This window comes from Bolinopsis microptera, chromosome 11 (genome assembly GCF_026151205.1).
Source record: "Bolinopsis microptera isolate Bmic1 chromosome 11, MBARI_Bmic_1.0, whole genome shotgun sequence".
In the NCBI taxonomy this organism is placed as follows: domain Eukaryota; kingdom Metazoa; phylum Ctenophora; class Tentaculata; order Lobata; family Bolinopsidae; genus Bolinopsis; species Bolinopsis microptera.
The window spans coordinates 20,295,341-20,319,610 of record NC_087082.1 but is presented as its reverse complement, the minus strand read 5'-3'; the positions used below and the strand labels follow the sequence as shown (position 1 = coordinate 20,319,610).

Genomic DNA, 24,270 nt, shown 5'->3' with positions numbered 1-24,270 from the left:
TTTCGGTTTCTATAGTACAGACGCTTGGCAGGAATTTTGAAATTTGACAAGTTTATATTAAGTTAAAAACTTTGGTACTACTAGACTTTAACAAAGCGTACAAATAAAAACTTCACCAGCACTTGTCAGTTGTCTAAACCAAATTCGATTAGAATGGTTATATCACAGGATCACTACAATACTAAAAACACAATAACAATAACACGGTTGTAGCTTTAACTATCAACATATCAACACATCAACTATCAACACCTTGATAGATCAGCATGGTCCCAGCTCAGTTCACATCCGTTCAATTAACCGATCACCCATTTGACTGTGACGCATGTTCCTTAAAACGTTAATTAGATAACTGGGTTACCGCTCAGACATGCTCTCTCCACCAATAAGGGCCTGGCTTGAGGGAGGAGAGCCAATAGGAGCTTGTTTGGGGCGTGGAGGGCCAACTAGGAGAGAGAGAGTCTTTAGAGGAAAGTTAGCACAGAGGGCAAATAAATTACACTTTTAGGTAAACATGCTTGCTTTGTGTTGTGTTGTGTTGTTTTCAAGCTGGAGATTGACAACCTGTCAAACACGTGATAAGGTTGAAGAGAACAGGGTGAAGTGTTCAACAGCTAGTCTTTTTACTCAATGTAAACATCAAGCCATCTGTTCTAGGTAAGCTGAAGCAGCAGACTCTAACAGCAAATGTATAACAACAGAATAACAGGGCTATTTCGTGAATTATACTGTTGAGATTTCAAGCTAGGCTGATCTATTAATAATTTGACACGGGACTATGAGACCTGTTAACTGTATAGTCACTAACGTTGGAAGAAAATCAACTCACAGTCAAACCCCGGTTAACCGCGGAGTTTGGGGAAAGTAAACAGCCGCGGTAAATCGTTCACATAATGTATAAAATAGTAAAGACTTCATTTGGAGGAAGATAATAGCAGTAAATCAGAGTTATACTGTACAGGTACACAGACGACCTGCTCACAGTGTGCCAGCTTCTGAAGAGCCTGAACATCCCTACTCCCTCCGCTACTGAGGACATTAACTTTGGAGCAGCTAGAACCGTCTCCTTTTCTACTCAGACCCTCCCTCTGACATCTACTGAGTTCTTTAATAAGGGTAAGTTGGGCTAACATGAAACATTACTAGTTTTGAGGATATAACTTACATTGTTTGAGTGGGAAATTTCCACTTGAAATATTTGATGCATGTCAGACTAACTCATTATTTGGTGATAATTAGTATTTATCAATGACGTACTGCTTCCCAAGCTCCGATACTAAACGGATTAAAGTCTCCTGAACATTTCTAAACTGAACGATATAACCTAATAATAACAGATAAGAGCAGCCAGACGACAGCTAGTCCTAAATACGAATACAGTGCGTTCACTAAAGCGCTGGACGTCGGCCGGAATACCGGCCGGAATACAGATACCTTCAGCAACGAGGTGAAGCACAAATCACGTACTACAAACTGCTTGTTTTATTCCTTAACCCGTTTAGTGCATTGTTAAGTGTCTCCAAACTTTTCGAAACTTGCACTTTTGTTACACAGTCCAGGGATGATAGGAATAAGCTGCATGTATTATAATCTCCATTTGTTCAGGTAGTGATAAACGATGGTAACAGAGACGTGGATATAATCCCTGGACTGAGGGTAGCTGCCATTATAACTGATCCCCCGGTTAATATTACGGTTCCTCCTGGCTCAACTGCAATGTTCAGGTACGTTTAATATTACAGTTCCTCCTGGCTCAACTGCAATGTTCAGGTACGTTTAATATTACAGTTCCTCCTGGCTCAACTGCAATGTTCAGGTACGGTTGATATTACTGTTGACTTACAGTTGAAACACTGTTATTGACTACATTAACAGTGTTTCAGTTGTAAGTCACAAGGAGCCCCGGCCCCCTGACTACAATAACACTGTTTCAGCTGTAAGTCACAAGGAGCTCCAGCCCCCCTGACTACAATAAAACTGTTTCAGCTGTAAGTCACAAGGAGCCCCGGCCCCCCTGACTACAATAACACTGTTTCAGCTGTAAGTCACAAGGAGCCCCGGCCCCCCTGACTACAATAACACTGTTTCAGCTGTAAGTCACAAGGAGCCCCGGCCCCCCTGACTACAATAACACTGTTTCAGCTGTAAGTCACAAGGAGCCCCGGCCCCCCTGACTACAATAACACTGTTTCAGCTGTAAGTCACAAGGAGCCCCGGCCCCCCTGACTACAATAACACTGTTTCAGCTGTAAGTCACAAGGAGCTCCAGCCCCCCTGACTACAATAAAACTGTTTCAGCTGTAAGTCACAAGGAGCCCCGGCCCCCCTGACTACAATAACACTGTTTCAGTTGTAAGTCACAAGGAGCCCCGGCCCCCCTGACTACAATAACACTGTTTCAGCTGTAAGTCACAAGGAGCTCCAGCCCCCCTGACTACAATAAAACTGTTTCAGCTGTAAGTCACAAGGAGCCCCGGCCCCCCTGACTACAATAACACTGTTTCAGCTGTAAGTCACAAGGAGCCCCGGCCCCCCTGACTACAATAACACTGTTTCAGCTGTAAGTCACAAGGAGCCCCGGCCCCCCTGACTACAATAACACTGTTTCAGCTGTAAGTCACAAGGAGCCCCGGCCCCCCTGACTACAATAACACTGTTTCAGTTGTAAGTCACAAGGAGCCCCGGCCCCCTGACTACAATAACACTGTTTCAGCTGTAAGTCACAAGGAGCCCCGGCCCCCCTGACTACAATAACACTGTTTCAGCTGTAAGTCACAAGGAGCCCCGGCCCCCCTGACTACAATAACACTGCGATCAGACGGAGTGAACAGAGCGGTTCCAGAGATGATCGGAGGAGAGAGAGTTACTGTGGTATCAGTAATACAAGAGTTTGAAGAGGTCAACCAACAAAACGAAGGTACGAATGATGATAATTGTTTATATTGAAGTGGCACTACCACGTGCACAACACGTGCTACGAAAGTGATAAGCTTGCAGGGAGTGTTATAAATTTGAGGGTTGAAATTCAAACAGCATCTTCATCATTCACAGCTAGCATCTTCATCATTCACAGCTAGCATCTTCATCATTCACAGCTAGCATCTTCATCATTCACAGCTAGCATCTTCATCATTCACAGCTAGTGATTCAAAGGCTAATATTTTGTTGTCGTGCAGTTTACCACGTGGTTATGTCCAATTATTTAAGGATATGGACATGGAGGAGTCATTTTACAGCCTACGGAATAATTACCACTGGTATTTTGTCGAGCTGAACATTCTGCACCCTTTGAACATCCTCGATTTGCTTGAATCTAAAAAATGGCGAGCTAGAGGCCAGTCTTACAGATTCTATTCCAACGTATCAGAACTACTTCAGCTCTAATGGTTAATATGTCCAATTGACTAAACAAATTTGTAGATTGACACGTGATTATTGACACATTATATTTTACAGGATGGTACAGGTGTCTTGCTTCTAACGCGTGATTATTGAACACATTATAATTTACAGGATGGTACAGGTGTCTTGCTTCTAACGCGTGGGGTGATGACTTCCAGGACGCTTACCTCAGAGTCCTGGATCTGTGTAAAGATGTGAACTGTGGAGCTGGTCAGACTTGTCAAGCTGACTATGTTACTGGTAATGTTCTGTTCGTATTATTGAGGGAACGAGCAACTTCAATCTGCACGTTTTAAATACGTTTATGTGGGTTATTGTTTTCAGAAAACGATATTATTTTATTTTGTTTTCTTGATCAGTTTGTTTTATACTGACTAATTTTGTTTAGGACTACAATCAGACCGTTTAAATCACCGCTAAAAAGACAGCACCGGATTTCAGTCCGGTGTGAGACTGACTAGATATTGCAGGTACGACGGAGTGCGTGTGTCCGGAGTGCCAAAATACTGAATACAGTCCGGTGTGCGGATCAGATTGTAGGAGCTTCTACAATCCCTGTCACGTGACACAAGAAAACTGCAGGGAGGGAACTAATGTCACTGTGGTTTCTTATGATGGTGAGTCAAGACAACACTTGGCAACTGGTGGGCTGGTGACGTCAGTGACGAAACGTATCTATGTGCCCCCCCTCCTCTGGGTGACAGATTGTTTCCAGATATTCTTCCATTCGGGAATATCTCAATTAATATTAAAGTATTAACGGTGGACATACACTTGTTAATTTTAACAGTGTCAGTTTTTACATATATGTAGGGGTGTGGTAGGTGCTACAGTGTAATTTCCTCCTGAAACAGAATTAATGTGTCAGATCCGAACCCACATCATGTTCTCCCAGCCTCTGCTTAGTAGTGTAACTATGGTAACTAGTAGTGTACCTGTGGTAACTAGTAGTGTAACTATAGTAGTAGTAAGTAGTAAACCCGCGATGGGGTGGCATGTGCCTCAATAAAAATATTACAATCATTTATTATTATATTAATTTATCGTTAAATATTTCAAAAATATCAATAACGTATGGTTGATCCTTCACACTTGGTTAAATATATAAAAATAAAGTTAATCTACACTAAAGAATAAATAATCTATATTATATAAATCAACAATATTAACTCCCCATCTTCTTGTAGTCATTTATCAAAGCGGTAGAAATCCAAGTAATTTTAGTACGCGGTGCGCAAGGAATTTCGTTTTAAAAAATGTGTAGGCAAGATAAGCCTAAGTGTGGCAGTGAAAATTGAAAAATAAGTTGCAGAATAAATTGCAGTGACTGACTGTCAAATGCATTATCGCAGTTCATTTATTTGACTGCACTAACGTTTAGGATTTTTACAGCTGTTATATTTTGCTAATATTTTGTTTAAAAGTTGTAAAGGACAAAGTTCTTGTCCGTCCACGAAAGGTTTTCTAGGTCAAGTTTTTGTTTGTCCTGTAAGTAACGTACAATGTTGTCCTTGTATGAATTAATAAACTTATCTTGTAACTTAGGTAAGTTGAAGGGAAGGATTTTATTTATTTCGTTTATCGTGTTGTTATATAATCGTGGTCCTACGTTAGAGATGCTATAATCGGTGATCCGTAATCTGTTGAACTTAATTTCAAAATACTTTGGATTTCTCCTTTCCGTTTGTCTAAGCGGCGATTTTTCAAATATACTACAGATACTCGATGGTGCTACTCCCATATAAACCTTGTGCATCAAAGTTAGACAGCTTTTAGCAATGAGATTAGGAAGAGCTAAAATTCCTATTTTGTTGAAGATGGATTTTGTGTGAGATGGTAGTTTACGTTTTTCTTTGTCGTAAAAATAGTTATGATATTCTGAATCAGTGGCGCGAATAGCTTTCTTTTGAGCAGAGAATAAAGACTGAATGGAATTTAAAGATTTAGTAGTAGTACCCCAAACAGTAGCGCAGTAATACAGGTGAGATTGAATTAAACTATTGTATAGCATTTTTTGAGCTTTATTCGGAATGGAACTTTTAAGTTTCATCATTACGCCTGCATTTCTGGATATTTTAGTCTTTAACTGTTTAATGTGCTGGCTCCAGCTAAGTTTTGAGTCAATAATGACACCTAAAAATCGTTCATGTTCACTTTTCACTAGTCGCTGTCCTTCTATACTAATATTTATATCCTCTGGTAATCTGTTAGTGAATATCATGTATTTAGTTTTTCCTACATTAAGTTTAAGACCGTTGTTTTTAACCCATGTCTGTACAGTATTTAAAACTCTGTTTGCACGCATGTTCAGTTCAGTGTACTATGGTAACTAGTAGTGTAACTATGGTAACTCTCTGCCACCCCTCAGGTTTCTGCCCGAGGACGGCGAGGCCCAGTCTTCAAGTCAACGCGGGAAGTCAACTATTTTACTCAGTAGGAGAGACTCTGAGACTGACTTGTTCAGTGTCAGAGTCCGCTGTTCCTACTCCTGAGCTGTACTGGACCAGGACTTCTGAAGACGGTACTGTTGCTAGGGTGAGTACTGTTGCTAGGGTGAGTACTGTTGCTAGGGTGAGTACTGTTGCTAGGGTGAGTACTGTTGCTAGGGTGAGTACTGTTGCTAGGGTGAGTACTGTTGCTAGGGTGAGTACTGTTGCTAGGGTGAGTACTGTTGCTAGGGTGAGTACTATTGCTAGGGTGAGTACTGTTGCTAGGGTGAGTGTTTATTATTGCTAGGGTGAGTATTTACTGCTGCTAGGGTGAGTATTTACTGTTACTAGGGTGAGTGTTGCTAGGGTGAGTACTGTTGCTAGGGTGAGTACTGTTGCTAGGGTGAGTACTGTTGCTAGGGTGAGTACTGTTGCTAGGGTGAGTACTGCTGCTAGGGTGAGTACTGTTGCTAGGGTGAGTACTGTTGCTAGGGTGAGTACTATTGCTAGGGTGAGTACTGTTGCTAGGGTGAGTGTTTATTATTGCTAGGGTGAGTATTTACTGCTGCTAGGGTGAGTATTTACTGTTACTAGGGTGAGTGTTGCTAGGGTGAGTACTGTTGCTAGGGTGAGTACTGTTTCTAGGGTGAGTACTGTTGCTAGGGTGAGTACTGTTGCTAGGGTGAGTACTGTTGCTAGGGTGAGTGTTGCTAGGGTGAGTCTGCCAGATCTGCCAGATTTATCACGAATAAGGTTTATCAAAGTACTTGGTACCTGAAGACAGCTAATATTAACTAAAATGGTTAAATTTAAAATAAATATCAATCCTAGCACTGACTCTCCTGATTCTGATATTCGTATCTCCATCAGGTGTCCTCGAGGTCCGTACTCCGTGTCACCTCGCTCAGCTCACGTGACAAAGGGAGATACAGGTGTGAAGCTAGACAGTGTGAGAGAGAGTACCGGAGTCAGGAAGTGGTAGTGGAAGTGGAGGAGGAGGTCACACCTACTCCCACATTCCGGCCTGATAACCTGGAGTCTAGGAAACGGGTAGGGGAGCTTCTTGATTTGGGTTATATTGGGTTTTCTTGAACGATGGTTAACATTTCAGTTTGGATCTAACGAGAGAAATTGTGATTCAATGTTGATATGAAGTTATATTCTAAGTTAAATGTAGTGAATTAGTCGGAATGAAACAAATCCCTTTTCGTTTCATTACAACTAATTACTCAATGATAATACATAATAAAATATAGTAAGTTAAATATTCAATATATTATACTTACTTATTTTAGTTACTTAATATATAATACTTACTGGGGTACAGAAGAATAGTTTCCTGAGCGTTGCTCTTTGACCAGAATTTAACAATGCTCGTATCACCAGCCCATTTCTTTATGCAATCTGTAGAAGAACATTTTCACCAATTTTACCTTCACTTCTTTAAAATCAACGGTTAAATTAGTTAAATCAAGTTATTTACAATTTCAAATTGAGACTTATTGAAAGTTCCTATACCGGGAAAGTCAGTGGAGGTGGAGGAGAATGTAACCATTGTCACTAACTCCACTCCATCGCATACAAGGACCAGCCTCTCTTCATCCTTCGTTATCTTGAACTCCTTGAAGCCCCTCCCAGTCTCCCCCAACTTCTCCCCTACATTCTGAGTCTCATTCCCAGTGCAGTGTTGTACTGAGTAGCTCACATAAGGATCCTCACTGTCAGGGAAGAACTCCAGCTTGATCACCCCAACCAGTTTACTGTCTGTTCTGATAGCTACTGCTATCTTGTCAGCCTTTTCCAGTTTGTCTTTTGTTCTTATTTGGAGTGGTCGCCGAGCGATGTTATGCTGGTATTCTGTGCCTATAACTGCAGGTACTCACACTGAAAGATAGAATTAATCAAATTAATTTCAATGATGATTATCTTGATGGAATGGCAGTAGGCACCGAGTCAATCATAAAAGTGCTAAAAGCGATGCACTCTGAACTTCTAAACTCATGATTATTTGGAAATGTTTTACCTCCTTCACTTCTCGCCTCGAGTATGGACATGAGAACGATAATCATCACCATGATCATCTCTGATCTTAGGTTGAACCTTGCCTAAATAAATCCATGGTAATTAATCATTGCTAAACAAAAATTCATCAATTACGAAAACATTAATTTATCGTCCTCTATTTAACTCAAAAAAGTATCAAAAATATTACAACAATACTGCAACAACATAAACTAAGTTCGATCTACGCCAGATATCCCTCTCCAAACATCACATCAGTAATACAGTATGGTATACACCCGGGATATTTGCACCACCAGTCACCACAGACACACAAACAAATGTAAACGCACAAACTACTGAAATCACAGTGCTAGCCGCACCGGATACTGCAAACACACCCATGTTAATTGTGAGGTCAGAATAGCCCTTAAGAGCTGTGGAGTAGACTAATCTTATAGTGCTACTGGAGTATTATAGTGCATCACATAGTGCCATTACATACTACATAGTGCCATTACATACTACATAGTGCCATTACATACTACATAGTGCCATTACATACTACATAGTGCCATTACATACTACATAGTGCCATTACATACTACATAGTGCCATTACATACTACATAGTGCCATTACATACTGCATAGTGCCATTACATACTACATAGTGCCATTACATACTACATAGTGTTATTATAGCGTTATGTTATTATAGAGTGTGATCAAAGATAGTCACTCAGCTAGCAGCTACATAATTTAGACCCGGGATATTTGCACCACCAGTCACCACACACACACACACACACACACACACACAAACAACTGAAAGCCCAAACAACTGTAAACACACAAACAAATGTAAACGCAGAGCTAGCCGCACCGGATACGGCACTCTCAACACACCCATGTTAATTGTGAGGTCAGAATAGCCCTTAAGAACTGTGGAGTAGACTAATCTTATAGTCCTACTGGAGTATTATAGTGCATCACATAGTGCCATTACATACTACATAGTGCCATTACATACTACATAGTGCCGTTACATACTACATAGTGCCATTACATACTACATAGTGCCGTTACATACTACATAGTGCCATTACATACTACATAGTGCCATTACATACTGCATAGTGCCATTACATACTGCATAGTGCCATTACATACTACATAGTGTTATTATAGCGTTATGTTATTATAGAGTGTGATGCAACCTATCAAACTCAGATAGCAGCTACATAACTTAGTTATTTAGATAACATATGGAATGATTTTAGAATATTTATCCAACACTATCAAAGTATCAACAAACAAACAGCAGCTGTATTATATTTTGATGATTTTAGATGGATCAAAACTTGAATACGCACGAATCAAGCTATGACAGATAACTTGTCACAATAATACCAGATGTATAACGAGTAAAGAGTTCAACTTAGTGACCAGTTATCTTAACACAATAATACCAGACGTATAACGAGTAAAGAGTTCAACTTAGTGACCAGTTATCTTAACACAATAATACCAGACGTATAACGAGTAAAGAGTTCAACTTAGTGACCAGTTATCTTAACACAATAATACAAGACGTATAACGAGTAAAGAGTTCAACTAAGTGACCAGTTATCTTAACACAATAATACCAGACGTATAACGAGTAAAGAGTTCAACTTAGTGACCAGTTATCTTAACACAATAATACCAGACGTATAACGAGTAAAGAGTTCAACTTAGTGACCAGTTATCTTAACACAATAATACAAGACGTATAACGAGTAAAGAGTTCAACTAAGTGACCAGTTATCTTAACACAATAATACCAGACGTATAACGAGTAAAGAGTTCAACTTAGTGACCAGTTATCTTAACACAATAATACAAGACGTATAACGAGTAAAGAGTTCAACTAAGTGACCAGTTATCTTAACACGGCTGCCTATAACCACAAATCAGGTGACGTCTAAGCTAAAGATCATTGTTGGAACATGATCTGGGGGTTCCAGGTACTGGTAGTGAAAATAGGGCCGACAATTTCTTATCAATAAACATCAAAACAGACAAATAAATGCAATAATTAGTCACAGGTTCCAGGTACCATGTGCTACACTTATATCTATAATCAGATGATCCATAATATTCATGAACCTTACCGTGGACGGGATCAATCTAATGATTTGGGTTAGATGGAGAAAGAATTACCCAAACATAGGAGGATACCCTGCCCACCAGCTCACTAAGGAAGTGATAAACAATGGACTATGGAGCTTAAACTCTCGATTTGAGCGAGGTTTATAAAAAGAGTTCTGATCTGAGTTCTGATCTGAGATCAGGATTCCAAAGAGCCGCCCCTGTTGATCACTGGGCGACTGTACCCATGGTAACTGACTGATGACAGTCTCGTGTGTATCAGATATCACGATTCTGGAGAGACCATATATCACCGGCCCTGTTACCTACACCTTACTAATTACTATTCATAAGTTCATTCGTAGAGTCATGATGCCTCTGAGTTCATGTGACCTCGATGTAAGGACTAATAACTGAGTCAAGTTACCCAAATATTTATAGGAACATTTGCTGCATCACCATAAATACAGACCGTCTAAGAGTTTGAACAGCGTTTAAACGCTGTTCAAACTCTTAACATCAGTCTGGTTCACGAACCGGCAGGTTCATGAGCTTAACACATGTGCCACAACACGTTAGCGTATATAAAACTGCAAGATAAGAGGCTGCACCCCGGCCCAACTTAGCATATGTAAAACTTAAGAGGCTGATGGTATGAGTCTAGACCCTAATTCAGCGGGGGATCTTAAGATTAGCGTCCCCTCAATACAGTTACCATGGTTACAGTAAGCTCTGTAATTCGTAGAGATACTATGGTTACTATGGTTACTATGGTTACTATGGTTACTATGGTTACTATGGTTACTATGGTTACATGTCAAGCCAAAGCTATGAAATAGAGTTTTTCTATTAGGGTCCAACTCTAAATCGAGTATTTTGTTTCCATACTACATTATCTGTGTACAGTATTTTACCAAAACCCATATTCATGGGTAGAGTGGACCGCTGCCAGTGTCTCTCTTTCCCAAACAAAAGGAAATGATATTAATTTGATTGACCGTTCTCAAATGCAAAATGATACCGAGAATGAAATCGGTCGCTCGCTTTTTCCATTCATTCACGGCTTACGAATTGTAATAAATTTCGATTGATTACATCAGTCAGATGCTGTAAAAATCTCTTTGGGTTGCGTTCGGATCGATACCTAGTATTTCGGGGTAAGGGTAGTAGTTATTGCTTATTGAATTAGCTGAAGTTTATTGAATCTTTATTGCCGAGTACAGCTGCCTTTGGGTAGATCTTCTTAATCTATTACAATTGTAAATGAATGGGAAAAGCGAGCGACCGATTTCATTCTCGGTATCATTTTGCATTTGAGAACGGTCAATCAAATTAATATCATTTCCTTTTGTTTGGGAAAGAGAGACACTGGCAGCGGTCCACTCTACCCATGAATATGGGTTTTGGTAAAATATCATCTCTTTTTGATTATAATGTCAGGGTACTTTATAAAGTCGAAATATAAACTGATATCTTCATTAATTAATAAGGAGGAAGTTTCAACGATTTCGAAATTTTCCTTTAAAAACATTTCCTTTTGTTTAGGTAAGCATATCGGTCGATCACTGACTGAATATGCCACCTAATACTCATTCAAGTTGGCATTAAATTCATATATAATGACATTAAACTGTCGTGGCAAAGCAGAATTTGTTGGAAATCACGAATGAGCAAAATTCTCACCTTTCGCACGTGCAAACTTTGAGCGGACGTTGCGTGCGCATCCAATATTGAATCGCCGTAAATTTTTTCATGTAATTGTTTTATATATAGCTTGATAAGCATGCAAAGTTTCAAAGTATTTCAAGAAGAACTGTAATCACAACGGCACTCTAAAGTTGACAGAAAATGACGAAAACAGCAATTTTCAGTGATTTTAGCAATTTTCTATCAATTTGGGCGTGTCCCCACGTGTGCAACTTTTCGATTTTCAACTTCAAAACTAGCCTAATGCACAATTTATACCTATAGGAAGCAGAACTGAGCTCCTCAACTCAAGGCATGGCCCAACACCAGAGAATACTAAATCACAAAATTGACGTTTTTATAAAATAATTCTTCAAAAAAGCACAAACTTCAATGACGAATATCTTTATGAAGGAGCAAGCTAGAAAAACTTTCCGGTAGATTTTCAGAATGCTTGAACAATTATCTAAGATGAAAATCTCCTCAGATTTTGAATAAAATTACTCCTTAATGGTTTAAAATTAATTTTAAAAGTTATTACTTTGTCAAAAATCAAGTTTTAAAAACGGTTAACTTGATGACGTCATCAAGGGGTGTTTATGACGTCAAATAATTTTTTTATACAATGTAAACTAAAGTGTAAACAATTATTTGCAAGACCTGTGGTCGGAAATGGCTTTATCTTTTATACTTTTGAATCTATGGACAATTAAATACAGGCTACAATTGACTGGCAAAGCGTCTATCCCTGAATATGTATATATAATATATATATCACGACAATCTGTCGTAAAACAGGGGTTCTAGAAAACCCATTTCCCGATACTCCTGAAACCTGAAACTTTTTTTGCAGTCGATTTGATCAACGTCTAGACGCCCTGAAAAATTTCAGATCTCTAACTCAATTTTAACATGGTTTTTAAGGCACCTGAATATGGCGATTTTGGGTTTTTTACCGAATTTCGTATAACAGTGCTGGCGAGTATTTTATGCAAATTTCTTAAAAATCTCAACATAACTATTTTTTATTCCTGTCATCGTTGACATCAAATTAGAATGTTTTGAACTAAAAATAATTCTGCTTAACGACTTCCGATGAGTCTTAATGCCTGGAAAACTCCTGCCGGAGGCGGCGGCCTTCGGCCGCCGCCCCCGGCCGGAGTGCACGCTTCGCGTGCACAAAAGAGGCTTGTAACGTGTACCAAAGGGGGTATATAGTTAAGGGGGTATAATAGTAAAGGGGTATAATAGTAAATGGGGAACATAGTATACCCACAATAAATGCAACGGTCGTGCTTGCCAGCACTGTGATTTGGAAAATGTTAGAATTAAAACACATTTTTTTGTTGTTGATGAAATTGCAAGAATTTTACAAACAGTTGCGAATGAATATGAAATTATAATGAAACATTCCCAGAAAAAGACACAGAAAATTGTCCTATGTCTTCTTTTAAGCGTCCACTAAAAAATCACGTTACATTAAATTAAACATCTCCCTACGTTATCGTCCGTTACAATTCATTACTGAATGTTGAAGGAATATAGCGTGATGATGTCACTAGATAGTGCGATGACGTCACTAGTTACTGTATGCGAGGTGAGAACTTATCCCTCTTCTTCTTCCTCCTCCTCGTCGAATTCTCCTTCCTCCTCGGCGGTGGCGTCCTGGTACTGAAATAAGGAATTGTGTTAGTCTTATCGCTCGAATAATATTCCGATAAAAATATAAATAATAATAAAATATCATCGATCAGAAGACGAGCCCATTCAAATCGCAAAAGTCAATGATGATCGAAGAAAATAATATCGTATCATATAAAATTTAGAATCAAATAAAAATTACCTGTTGGTACTCAGAAACGAGATCGTTCATGTTGCTCTCGGCTTCAGTGAATTCCATCTCGTCCATACCTTCACCAGTGTACCAATGGAGGAAAGCCTTACGCCTGAACATAGCAGTGAACTGTTCGCTGATCCTCTTGAAGAGCTCCTGGATGGCAGTGCTGTTTCCGATGAAGGTAGCAGACATCTTGAGTCCTCTGGGAGGAATGTCACAGACGGCGGTCTTGACGTTGTTGGGGATCCATTCGACGAAGTAGCTGCTGTTCTTGTTCTGTACGTTCAGCATCTGCTCATCGACTTCCTTCATGGACATACGTCCTCGGAACATGGCGGCAACTGTGAGGTATCGGCCGTGTCTGGGGTCGCAAGCGGCCATCATGTTCTTGGCATCGAACATCTGGGCGGAGAGCTCAGGGACGGTCAGAGCTCTGTACTGCTGGGATCCTCGGCTGGTCAGAGGAGCGAATCCGGGGATGAAGAAGTGGAGACGGGGGAAGGGAACCATGTTGACTGCGAGTTTCCTGAGATCAGCGTTAAGCTGTCCAGGGAACCTCAGGCAGGTGGTGACACCAGACATGGTGGCGGAGACGAGATGGTTAAGATCTCCGTAGGTGGGGGTGGTGAGTTTCAAGGTCCTGAAGCAGATATCGTAGAGAGCCTCGTTGTCGATGGCGAAGGTCTCATCGGTGTTCTCAACCAGCTGATGGACGGAGAGGGTGGCGTTGTAAGGCTCGACAACTGTGTCAGAGACCTTGGGGGATGGGACTACGGAGTAAGTGGTCATGATCCTGTCGGGGTATTCCTCACGGATCTTGGAGATCAGGAGTGTTCCCATTCCGGATCCGGTTCCACCTCCGAGAGAGTGAGCCAGCTGGAATCCCTGAAGGCAGTCACAGCCCTCAGCTTCCTTCCTGACTACATCCAGAACAGAGTCGACGAGTTCGGCTCCCTCGGTGTAATGTCCCTTGGCCCAGTTGTTTCCAGCTCCTGACTGTCCGAAGACGAAGTTGTCAGGTCTGAAGATCTGGCCGAAAGGTCCGGATCGGACGGAGTCCATGGTTCCAGGCTCCAAGTCCACAAGGACAGCACGGGGAACGTACTTTCCACCGGTGGCCTCGTTGTAGTAGACATTGATCTCTCCAACTGCAGGTCGGAGTCTCCGTGGTAGGTTCCAGTGGGGTCAACACCATGCTCGTCAGAGATTACCTGAATTAGTTCTATTTAGTATCAAAAATCGTATTTGTTAGAGTTAATTTACACTTTAAACTCGTTCTATTTTTTATTCTTGTAAGTAGTAGACATTCTTAATCGTATTTCTACCTTTCATTACTTGCAAAGTGCGATTAAACTCACTCAATTACTCGAAAACGTACACTTTAACTTAGGTTAAGATTAAAATTGTAACAGAAGAATACAAAAGATAGAAAAAGATTACGAACCTCCCAGAATTTAGATCCGATCTGGTTGCCGCATTGGCCGGCCTGTAAGTGAACAATCTCTCTCATAGCGAAGAATTAACTGGAACAATCTTAAGTTGATGAAAAGTTGAAAAATAGTAATGCCTGTCCACTGATTCGGTGTCTTATATATATATTAGTTGAATCACCGTTACCAAGGAGTGCAGTGATTGTTAGTTGCAGATATGCTGCAGTGCATGCTGCTGCTTAGCTCTTACTTGTCTCTCCGTTAAACTTAACATGAACAGCCAAATCACGTTACTATTATCACAAGAATAGGTAGACCACGTGATGTCCATATATGGACACGTGATGCCCATATATGGAGTGCCATGTGATCACGTGATTATTATCACATGCAGCACGCTTATCTTTGCTACCTAGCTCGCATATTAGACAAAACATCGCACGATAAAGCTTAAACAACTGAAGATGGTTAACACATGTTTTTAAAAAGTTACCACAAACTATCGTATTATTTATATGTTTCAAGAAACTCGCTCCAGTACACTGTACAGATCTTGTATCTAATTATCAATCTTGTGCAATAGGAAAATAAAATAACTAAATTCAATGTCTCTTCAAGTCTGTAATTACACTAATTGGAACTGAATTGATTACAGATTATATTTACAAGGTGTGTACAGTATTTGGAGACCCCCACCTCATCACATTTGATGGGTTTACGTACGACTTCATGGGAGAGTGCACTTATGTTCTCGCTATGGACTGTCAGTTTGCTGGGTGGTTGGTCTACGGTAAAATGGATAAATGTTCTGCAACTAGTGCTCGTGGTTCCTGCCTGAGGTAAGTAATTATTTCATCTGTCGTAACTCATTATTTATTCTGGAGTTATTCATTATTTTATCTGACTTCAGCAATCTATAGCTTGTGAGACAGTCTCAAATTATATTCACCTTCGTCAAAATAACTTTATATGATTTTTAAACGCAAGATATAAAATTCGCACAATATAAGAGTTGTATTGCAGAGATAGCAGGATTCTTATCAGTACCCTTATTCATTAATTTGCCACTAATTATTACTATGGTAACTATGGTAACCTAAATGTCCAGTTCGATAACATTATTCTCGGGCGGATCAGCAGTGGAGCTACAGCGAGGCTGGGTAATCAACCTCGGAGGAGAGAAGATGAACATCACTCTCGATCAGACTGTTAGGAACGGGCCCATGACCATCTCATTTGATGGAAGAAATCTGAGGGTCAAACTTGATGCTTCAAGTACGAGTGAATCAGTTATTTAATCCTTATTAATATTATGAAAAGAAACTTTTTAGTTGTAACAATACGATTTTGATCAGCTGTTATTATAACTTAACTTTGTCAAGTGATCCAGTATTAAAATTACCTGACAACTGTCCTTCTACTAGATGTTGAGGTGGTTTGGGACGGTTTAGTTTCAGTTCACATCTTGGCTCCTGCTGAGGCTACTACGTGTGGGCTGTGCGGTAATAACGACCTGGAACCAGATAACGATCTACTGGGAAGGTAATAGTTTTCTAATATTATTAATATTATTTCTAAATACTAATACTTTAATATAATTATAATTATAACTAGTTAAAAACAGGTTTGAACTTGAACTGAGCGAGATAAGCTTTGTTGTAGCATATGAATGAGTCGGATAAATTGAATTGAGTTAACCCTAGTTCAACGTTCAATAGCAAAACGTTTCTTATTCTCTAGAAGAGGAGTGACGGGTGATGAAGTGGTGGTTGGGGATAGTTGGGCCGTAGACAGATCCAACAAATGTGAGAAGAACATCCCAAATGTCAACAAAAAGTGCTCTTTCAGCAGCAGGAAACAAGCTAAACAGGTGAGAGAGAAAGTTCGTAACCTGGTTACCTGGTAACCTGGTTACCTCGTTACCAGTTCATGTTTAGACTCCAGATCCGCGTATTCCAGCTGATAGAAAGTACATTTCATCATCTTTTATTGATCTGTACTCGCAGTTCATCGTGACAACCCAATATCCAGATGCTCTGTAAAACAAACTGAGTTGATTAATTGAACCCAAACAAACTGCCACAGAGATGCCAGAAAGCGTTCCGAGCAGCAGGACTAGAAGAGTGCGGAGTAGAAAAGGAGCCGTTTATTGAGGGCTGTGTGGTGGACGTGTGTGCTCAGATATGGTTAACTGACAAACTCTCCCCTCAGTGTATTGCTGTGGGAACCTACGTTCAGAGGTGCAGAGTCCTTTAGACGATCTGTGTCTTCTAGAGTAATAATTTAACTATGAATTAATCTTCAAACATATTATACTCAGCCACGACTCAGTGGCGTAACTTTGCCTGCTGGCGCTTCCCGCCAAAAATGCGCCCCCCTGTTGGCGCCCCCTCCCATTTTGGCGCCCCTCCCTAAAATTGAACAAATTAGGTGATTTTAGAGGATACGCCGGTAAAATCTCTAAAAAAGTGTGTTTCTAGAGCAAAATTGTCCCACATTCAAACGACGATTTGGCGCCCCCCTAAGATACCCCCCTTCCCTCACAGCGGGGTCAGCGGGGCCCTTCGTTACGCCACTGAGCCACGTTCTCTGATCTCTCTACTTTAAAAGCTGTACATCTATTATATCTAACTGTTAATTCCACTAGATGTGATATCGAGGGTGTAAAGATCTACAACTGGGAGGATAGTATTGGATGCCCTAGACTCTACCAGAAGCAAGACATTACTCTGGATGAGGGCTGCCCACAAAATATTGAACAGCTTCTACGGCGCAAAAAATTGACCTCGTAAAGATTCAATTCAAGGAAATTTTAAACAACTGATGTTTGAAAAAGAAAATGTTTCCATTTTAGAATAAAAAGTGCAACTTCAATCTGCGTGTATGATTACACAGGATTACACAGGATCTTACAAGCAGACTTTTATAGTAAATTATTTATTTCAGAAGATTTATCATTTTATTAGAATCAGATTTGGGGTTTGGGTGTTGATACAATGACTTAATGTAAATCGTTGTCAAATTTCTAAATAAAGCAGAAACATCTATATGCATCCGACAAATGAGCAAAACATTCTCTGTTTTGACTGAATTTTTCTTGAATGACCACCATACAAGGTCACTGAGGATGGTACAAGACACTATTGAAGGGTTCACGTACTGTAGTGCGACACGTACTCTAGTGCGACACGTACCCTAGTGCGAAACCTCCAAAATCGACACAGTCGCAGTAGAGTACGCTACCTGGATCGTAGTGCGACACGTACCCTAGTGCGACAAGAGAATTTTCAAGGCCGACACTGTCGCACTACAGTGCGCTACCTGGACTGCAGTGCGACACGAACTAAAGTGCGACAAAACACTTTACACATTCAATGTGTAAAGTTCAAATTTGACTTGAGTGTAGTCGTGTATAAGTAATGGGGTTAAATATAAAATCAAAGATTACAATCACAATATTCAATTCAAAATCATTGTTTCAACACACTTCAAATAATCCATTCTGTCATAATCATCGTAGCTATCAATCACAGCGTTCAAGCGACGGTCGTAATCGGTCCACTTCTTCAGTCGGCGAGGAGGTGGTTGTCTGAGCATCTTCTGGTTGATCTTCCATTGGGTTAGATCCTGCTCCTTCTTCAGGACGTCGATAAATCGTCAGATAGTAGGGTTGGTGCATCCCATCAAGGATAGAAAACCGTTGTGCCAACCCTCAGCAATGATGGAACTTCTGGGGAGTCCGGCCATGACAGCATCCTGTTGATTCCAGATCCAGTGGGTGTAGAGGGGAGAGGAGGTTTGTGTTCCGACCCAGGTACGTTCGTTGTAGTCAGCAAAGGAATCCATCTCCGAGGGAAGGGTTGCTTTCAGCTGCGTCCAGGTATCCAGTACGTCTCCAAAGTCCACGAAGGCAATAGCACCGATCATCTAGTATTTCCGGACTGCTGAGTTCTCTGCGTTGTATTCCGGGACTAGGTCATGTTGCATCCTCTCTTGGTAGTAGTGGGCCAGGTTGTCTCCACAGCGTTTATCAGGGCTCTCTCGTAGTCACTCATGACAGATTGAGGGTCGACCCCAAATGCAAGGAGCTCATCCAAGAGGGCTTCACAATGAGCCTGCGTCTTTCCGGGGAGTAAGCCGAATGCAAGGGGAATTCTCCAGCCGTCAGGATAGAGTCCGTGGATAATCACCAACTGTAGTGTCGTTCATCAGACTGAGACGTCCGGAGCAGATCTTCTCAGTGCATCGCCACTAGGTCTTGTGGTCGCGCTTCTTATCCAGCCAGTAGCGGTATCCGTCGTGGATAACGTTTCTTGAACCAGTAGTGCGTCCAGGAATGAAGGTGATTGAAGAAGACATATTGATGTTGTTCGATGCTTTGGTAGAATCATCGTGACCTTATGTATGGCCCAAGCATATGAACTTGTTATCCCGATCGGAGATATACCTTCATACGATGCGTGTGATAGGAATGAGGATCTTATGCTGCTTACGAGTTACTCAGTGGATCACATACGTCGCTTGAACTGACCCGAAGGAATTATGATCAGTGGATCACTTCGAAATACATGATGTGAACCGACGAATCATGTTCGCAAGATCACTTCGAAATAAGTGACGTGAACCGACCCGACGAATCACTTAATGATCCATAAGAAGGATAGGATGTGACCTGAACTTGGAAATAAGTCAGGATATTTTGTCGCAGTAGAGTACGCTACCTGGATCGTAGTGCGACACGTACCCTAGTGCGACAGAGGGTGTTTTTGTCGGACTTCGCACTAGAGTACGTGTCGCACTAGAGTACGTGTCGCACTACAGTACGATTACCCTATTGAAGTAGTTCTATTCCCAAAAAAAGCTTCGATAAACGTAAAATCATCAGAATATCAAAAAAAGAGATTTTGGAAGATTTTTGAAGAGGAGCTGTTCTGCCGTCCCCTTGACAGAAATTTCGCGGTTTTGACTGAAATTTTGACCATTGACCAATCAGTGAGGTCGGAGAGAGTGACACAAGTCGCCATCAAGGTGCTGAAAGCAGTATATCTGGAGGAAACGTTGATGCAATGAAAATGTTGAATATGTCCTACCGGTGGGACATATTCGAATTTCAGCTTTCCGCGACCCAAATTTCGTTGTTTTGATTGAATATTAATTCTTGAATGACCATCTTACAAGGTCACTGAGGATGGCACAAGACACGATTGAGGTACTGAAAGTCAGATTACCAAAGAAAACTTTGATAACCGGTAAATCATCAGAATAGAAGCTTCATCTTTTCAAATCGTCCGCGGCTGTCGAAATTCACATATTTGATAAAAATCTCAGGGTTACACTAGTATAGTAGTATTGATAATATAATATTTCTACTAGTAGCCATTCCTTGTGACCCAGTACCAGCAACCATTCCTTGTGATACAGTACTACTACTAGTAACCAGGATAGTTCCGCTCCTCTGGTACAAGCAAGAGAGCAAGTGTAATTGAGAGCAAGTGTATTATAACACACGCTCTCAACTACACCTCTGCTACACTCCGCAAGCAATCCTCACTAGTACACTCCAGGTCTGTATAATCACCAGATAATGGATCAATTAGCCGGGGTAATGAGGTAATGATTGCTTGCGGAGTGTACTAATGATTGTACGCGGTTTGATACTATTCACGCGGAGGTAGGGGTTTCTTGTACTAGCTCTCTCACCCTCTGTAATGTGTGATCTTGTGGCGTGTGATCTTGTAAGGTAATGTGTGATCTTGTAACGTAACGTGGGATCTTGTAACGTAATGTGGGATCTTGTAACGTAATGTGTGATCTTGTGGCGTGTGATCTTGTAAGGTAATGTGTGATCTTGTAACGTAATGTGGGATCTTGTAACGTAATGTGGGATCTTGTAACGTAATGTGTGATCTTGTAACGTAATGTGTGATATTGTGGCGTGTGATCTTGTAACGTAAAGTGTGATCTTGTGGCGTGTGATCTTGTAACGTAATGTGTGATCTTGTAACGTGTGATCTTGTAACGTAAAGTGTGATTTTGAGCTTTGTCTGGTTTTGTTACTTTTAAATACAGCTGCGTAGATTAGTCTACCTCGACAGCCATTTTGAGTACACTGTACAGGCGCAATTTGATAGACGACCTTGCTTTGCTTTAGATTTTCGAGACTAAATATTAATTAATAGCTGTCCTAATCAATCAACAAATTCGTTATCAAATTTCTATTATCATTATCAATGTCAAATTGTCGATTACATGACAGATTTAATTAATTGGCCAATTTGCAACTTTCCTAGCACATTGCGTTTGTCATTGCAATTATGGTTTCTAAGGAAATTCCCCGGAAAACTGCCAACTTGACATAAATTGGTATTTGAAGTGGATACCCCTGATCACCCGTCTAAAATACCTGCTTCTGTGAATTTCCTACCTTATCGGTCATAATTATCACGGTCAGTAATCGGCTATGTGAGTAGCCGATTACTGTATTAGTTTATTAGTATACTAAGACAAATATGATCACTAACAATTTTTGGGCGGTCATGAGCGTACTTTTACGGACATAATTATTTACGTGAATAATTATGTCCGTAAAAAATTTGGTCCTTGAAAAACTTGTCCGTGACAATCATGTCTGATAAGGTATCAGGTATGTAAAAAGAATTAAGAAACAGTCCAGGTTGCCAATTATCGTTACACGTTAGGGCACGGTGTAAAATATCGCGTATCGAAGAGAGTAATCTCCGGCCAGCAATCAAGTAGTGACTAGTGCTACTACATCTAGGGAAAACGCCGGACCGTTTCAACATTGTGAGGTAATGAAGAGGAATCACCCCGAGAAGCCTACAAAGACGGCAGATAATTGTTACTCCTAATTGCTTTCCTAATTGTTGCTCATAATTAACTAATTAAATAATTAAATAATTAATAGGATCACCCAGACATGTACATAATAGCTGGATCAACCGGTTGACTAACCGGCCTAACTTTCTCCTCTTAGTCTCCATCCTTAACAAACCTAACTTACATACTCTGTCTTTCCTGCTCTCATGCGTCCTGGTAGAGCTGAGGATTGCTTGCGGAGCTGGTAGAGCTGTGCATTCTTTGGCAACATCTTAATTCGTGTGCCAGTTACTTCGAGACCATTTCCCGGTAAAATCAGGCCAAGAAAATTAACAAAAAGGCACTATAGTGACATGCAGCATATTTATATTGGCTCTTGTTATATTGCTGGTAATAAATCCCTCATTTCCTCCTATAATTCCAGACTAAATCTTAGCTTTACACACATACACACGCACACACGCACAAACTCTCCTTCGCGGGGGGTAACCAGCTCTCTCTCTCTCTCTCTCTCTCTCTGTAGGACCAAAACAGGAAAAGCTCTTTGCATTCTCCCTGATATCACTGTATACCAATCTGGCGTGCACTAGCAGCGCAATCTGCCTGTATATTGTACAGCACGGTGTATGTAATTGCTTTGTTGTACAGTTCTCGCTACAATATATTATGTTATTTTGCTTTGACGCATGTCTTTCCTTATTGTTGAAGTTTTGTTATTGGTAAACAGTGTGTAATTGATAGACAATGACAGCGCTTGTCACTAAAAAGAAACTGGAGTTTTGCAAAGATATTATTATTATCAATAAAGGTATTTATAAAGGAGTATTATTTAGTGACCATCATTCCGCTTGTGCTGTGTACAGTCAAACTACGGTTTACCGTGGACCTCAGAACCTGGCTTTATTGGGACTGTTTTACTTCCACGCTGATTTCTACGTTACAAATCAGCTGGGCGATCCAAGGCTAATTTTAGAACAATTACAATACAATTGAATTTTGCTTTATCTTTGATAAAATTGATGACCGTCATCGAAAAATACGATAATAATTAATATCGGAGGTAACTATATAATATCAATATCTGAGCTAAAATTGCATTACAAATAGATAATATTTGGTCCGTGCACGTGCTTTATTAAAGGTAGGTCTCGCGATACAATCTGAATCACGGTCACCACCACGATATTTAAGTCACAGTTATTATTAATGAACTTTGTTGTTTGGTATGACGATAACGTGACAGACGTTAGACAAATCCCTTACTTCCAATCTCAGCAATTGTTTCCTCTTATTTTGGGGGTGTTAATTGATAATTCCCAATTCTCTCTTATTTCGAGAACATTTCCCAATTTTTCCTCTTACTTCGGAACCATTTCCCGATATTTCGGATCCATTTCCAAATATTTGCCTTTCAAATTTTACTCATGATGAGGCTGTCCTATCGGTCGGTTTTCTTGTTAACCGACAAACACGTTCACCCTCACCGGGCTGGTAAGGAAATGGTCGGACATCCCAATTATGTATCCTCACGTTATCAAATCACGACCCGACAACATTTATTTGTGATAATTTGCTGCGTTAAAATGTGTTTCAATTTACGATTATTTGTTTAATTGTTATATTTCATTTTGTTATAAGAAGCCACGTGGTGTTAACGAGTTTCTAACGTGTTCTAAACCGATGTACTACTATTACTACTACCAATATTACTAATAGTTTTACTGTATTAGTAATGTACTACTATTACTACTACCAATACTACTAATAGTATTACTGTATTAGTAGTACTAGTATCACGCCAGATAAACCATTTCCATTATCCATATTTTCGGACAGTGCACAGCTATTGTACAAGTACAACTAAAGGAGGGAGGGAGGGAGAGAGAGGGCAATACTTTCAGGATTATTACCTCCCTGTCAACGATATCTTTAGTGGAGATATCTTTGACAACCAACATATCTCCACTATCGTCAACTTCCTAAATCGCTCTAAATGCCTAATCGTGCCCGAGAAGCTGGACCAGACAGGGGTGACTTAGAGCCTTTCGTGTTGGCTTAGCTCATTATCTCTGGTCATCGAATCCATTTGGCAATTGAGCTACTCATGCCCCCTCACTTCACCTCCACATTTCACATAGATAACTCCGGTAACCTCTTTAAGGGTTGCCATATCCCAGAGGCAGGCAGAGCATCCTCATGCTATCCTTTCGTGGGTCAGCCTGTTTTAAAAAAATACCCATATCCCGCATCAGGGTTCGCAGTTCCTTTTTGGATCGGAGTTTGTCACAACTTTCTTCAGTAACATGAAAAATATTGCACTTTATTGCTTGCCCCCTGTTCCACCACTGAGTTTCGTTATACTTGATGGATTGCGAAAAACTGTTTCAGTTTGATGGTTTAAATCGTTCACCCACGGCCACAGCTTGAATATAACTGAGTTTGATAATTAAATAATAATAAATGGACAACTGCAATTGCATTACAAATCGTGATATCTGACAGGTGCCATTTTACCAG

The 24,270-nt window shown here is 40.4% G+C and overlaps 2 protein-coding genes and 1 pseudogene across 3 annotated transcripts in view; 2 read left to right on the top strand and 1 right to left on the bottom strand.

Moving 5' to 3' along the window:
* The window catches only part of LOC134822809 (chitooligosaccharidolytic beta-N-acetylglucosaminidase-like), a gene marked incomplete in the record, with an annotated part of 941,725 nt that overhangs the window by 273,921 nt on the left and 643,534 nt on the right, over nt 1-24,270 (top strand).
* On the top strand, nt 478-18,055 carry LOC134822535 (SCO-spondin-like). 2 transcript variants are annotated; one of them, XM_063833644.1, is made up of 15 exons: nt 478-657; nt 962-1,116; nt 1,359-1,447; nt 1,606-1,724; nt 2,766-2,917; nt 3,514-3,642; nt 3,873-4,019; nt 5,771-5,937; nt 6,702-6,881; nt 15,586-15,755; nt 16,025-16,191; nt 16,341-16,458; nt 16,657-16,786; nt 17,002-17,156; nt 17,564-18,055. In XM_063833644.1, exons 1-15 carry the CDS (start codon nt 515-517, stop codon nt 17,706-17,708), a joined length of 2,166 nt encoding a protein of 721 aa, XP_063689714.1. In that variant the 5' UTR covers nt 478-514; the 3' UTR covers nt 17,709-18,055. The 2 variants fall into 2 exon arrangements, with proteins under 2 accessions (XP_063689714.1, XP_063689713.1); XM_063833643.1 differs by having other exon boundaries at nt 1,338-1,447.
* LOC134823772 (tubulin beta chain-like) lies at nt 13,141-15,097 on the bottom strand (annotated as a pseudogene).

Excerpts from the sequence above, each read along its gene's own strand:
- LOC134822535 (XM_063833643.1), top strand. The coding sequence starts at position 515 with ATGCTTGCTTTGTGTTGTGTTGTGTTGTTTTCAAGCTGGAGATTGACA. Across the intron at positions 16,459-16,656 it reads GATAACGATCTACTGGGAAG|AAGAGGAGTGACGGGTGATG; the intron begins GTAATAGTTTTC and ends CTTATTCTCTAG. Across the intron at positions 17,157-17,563 it reads GTGGGAACCTACGTTCAGAG|ATGTGATATCGAGGGTGTAA; the intron begins GTGCAGAGTCCT and ends TAATTCCACTAG.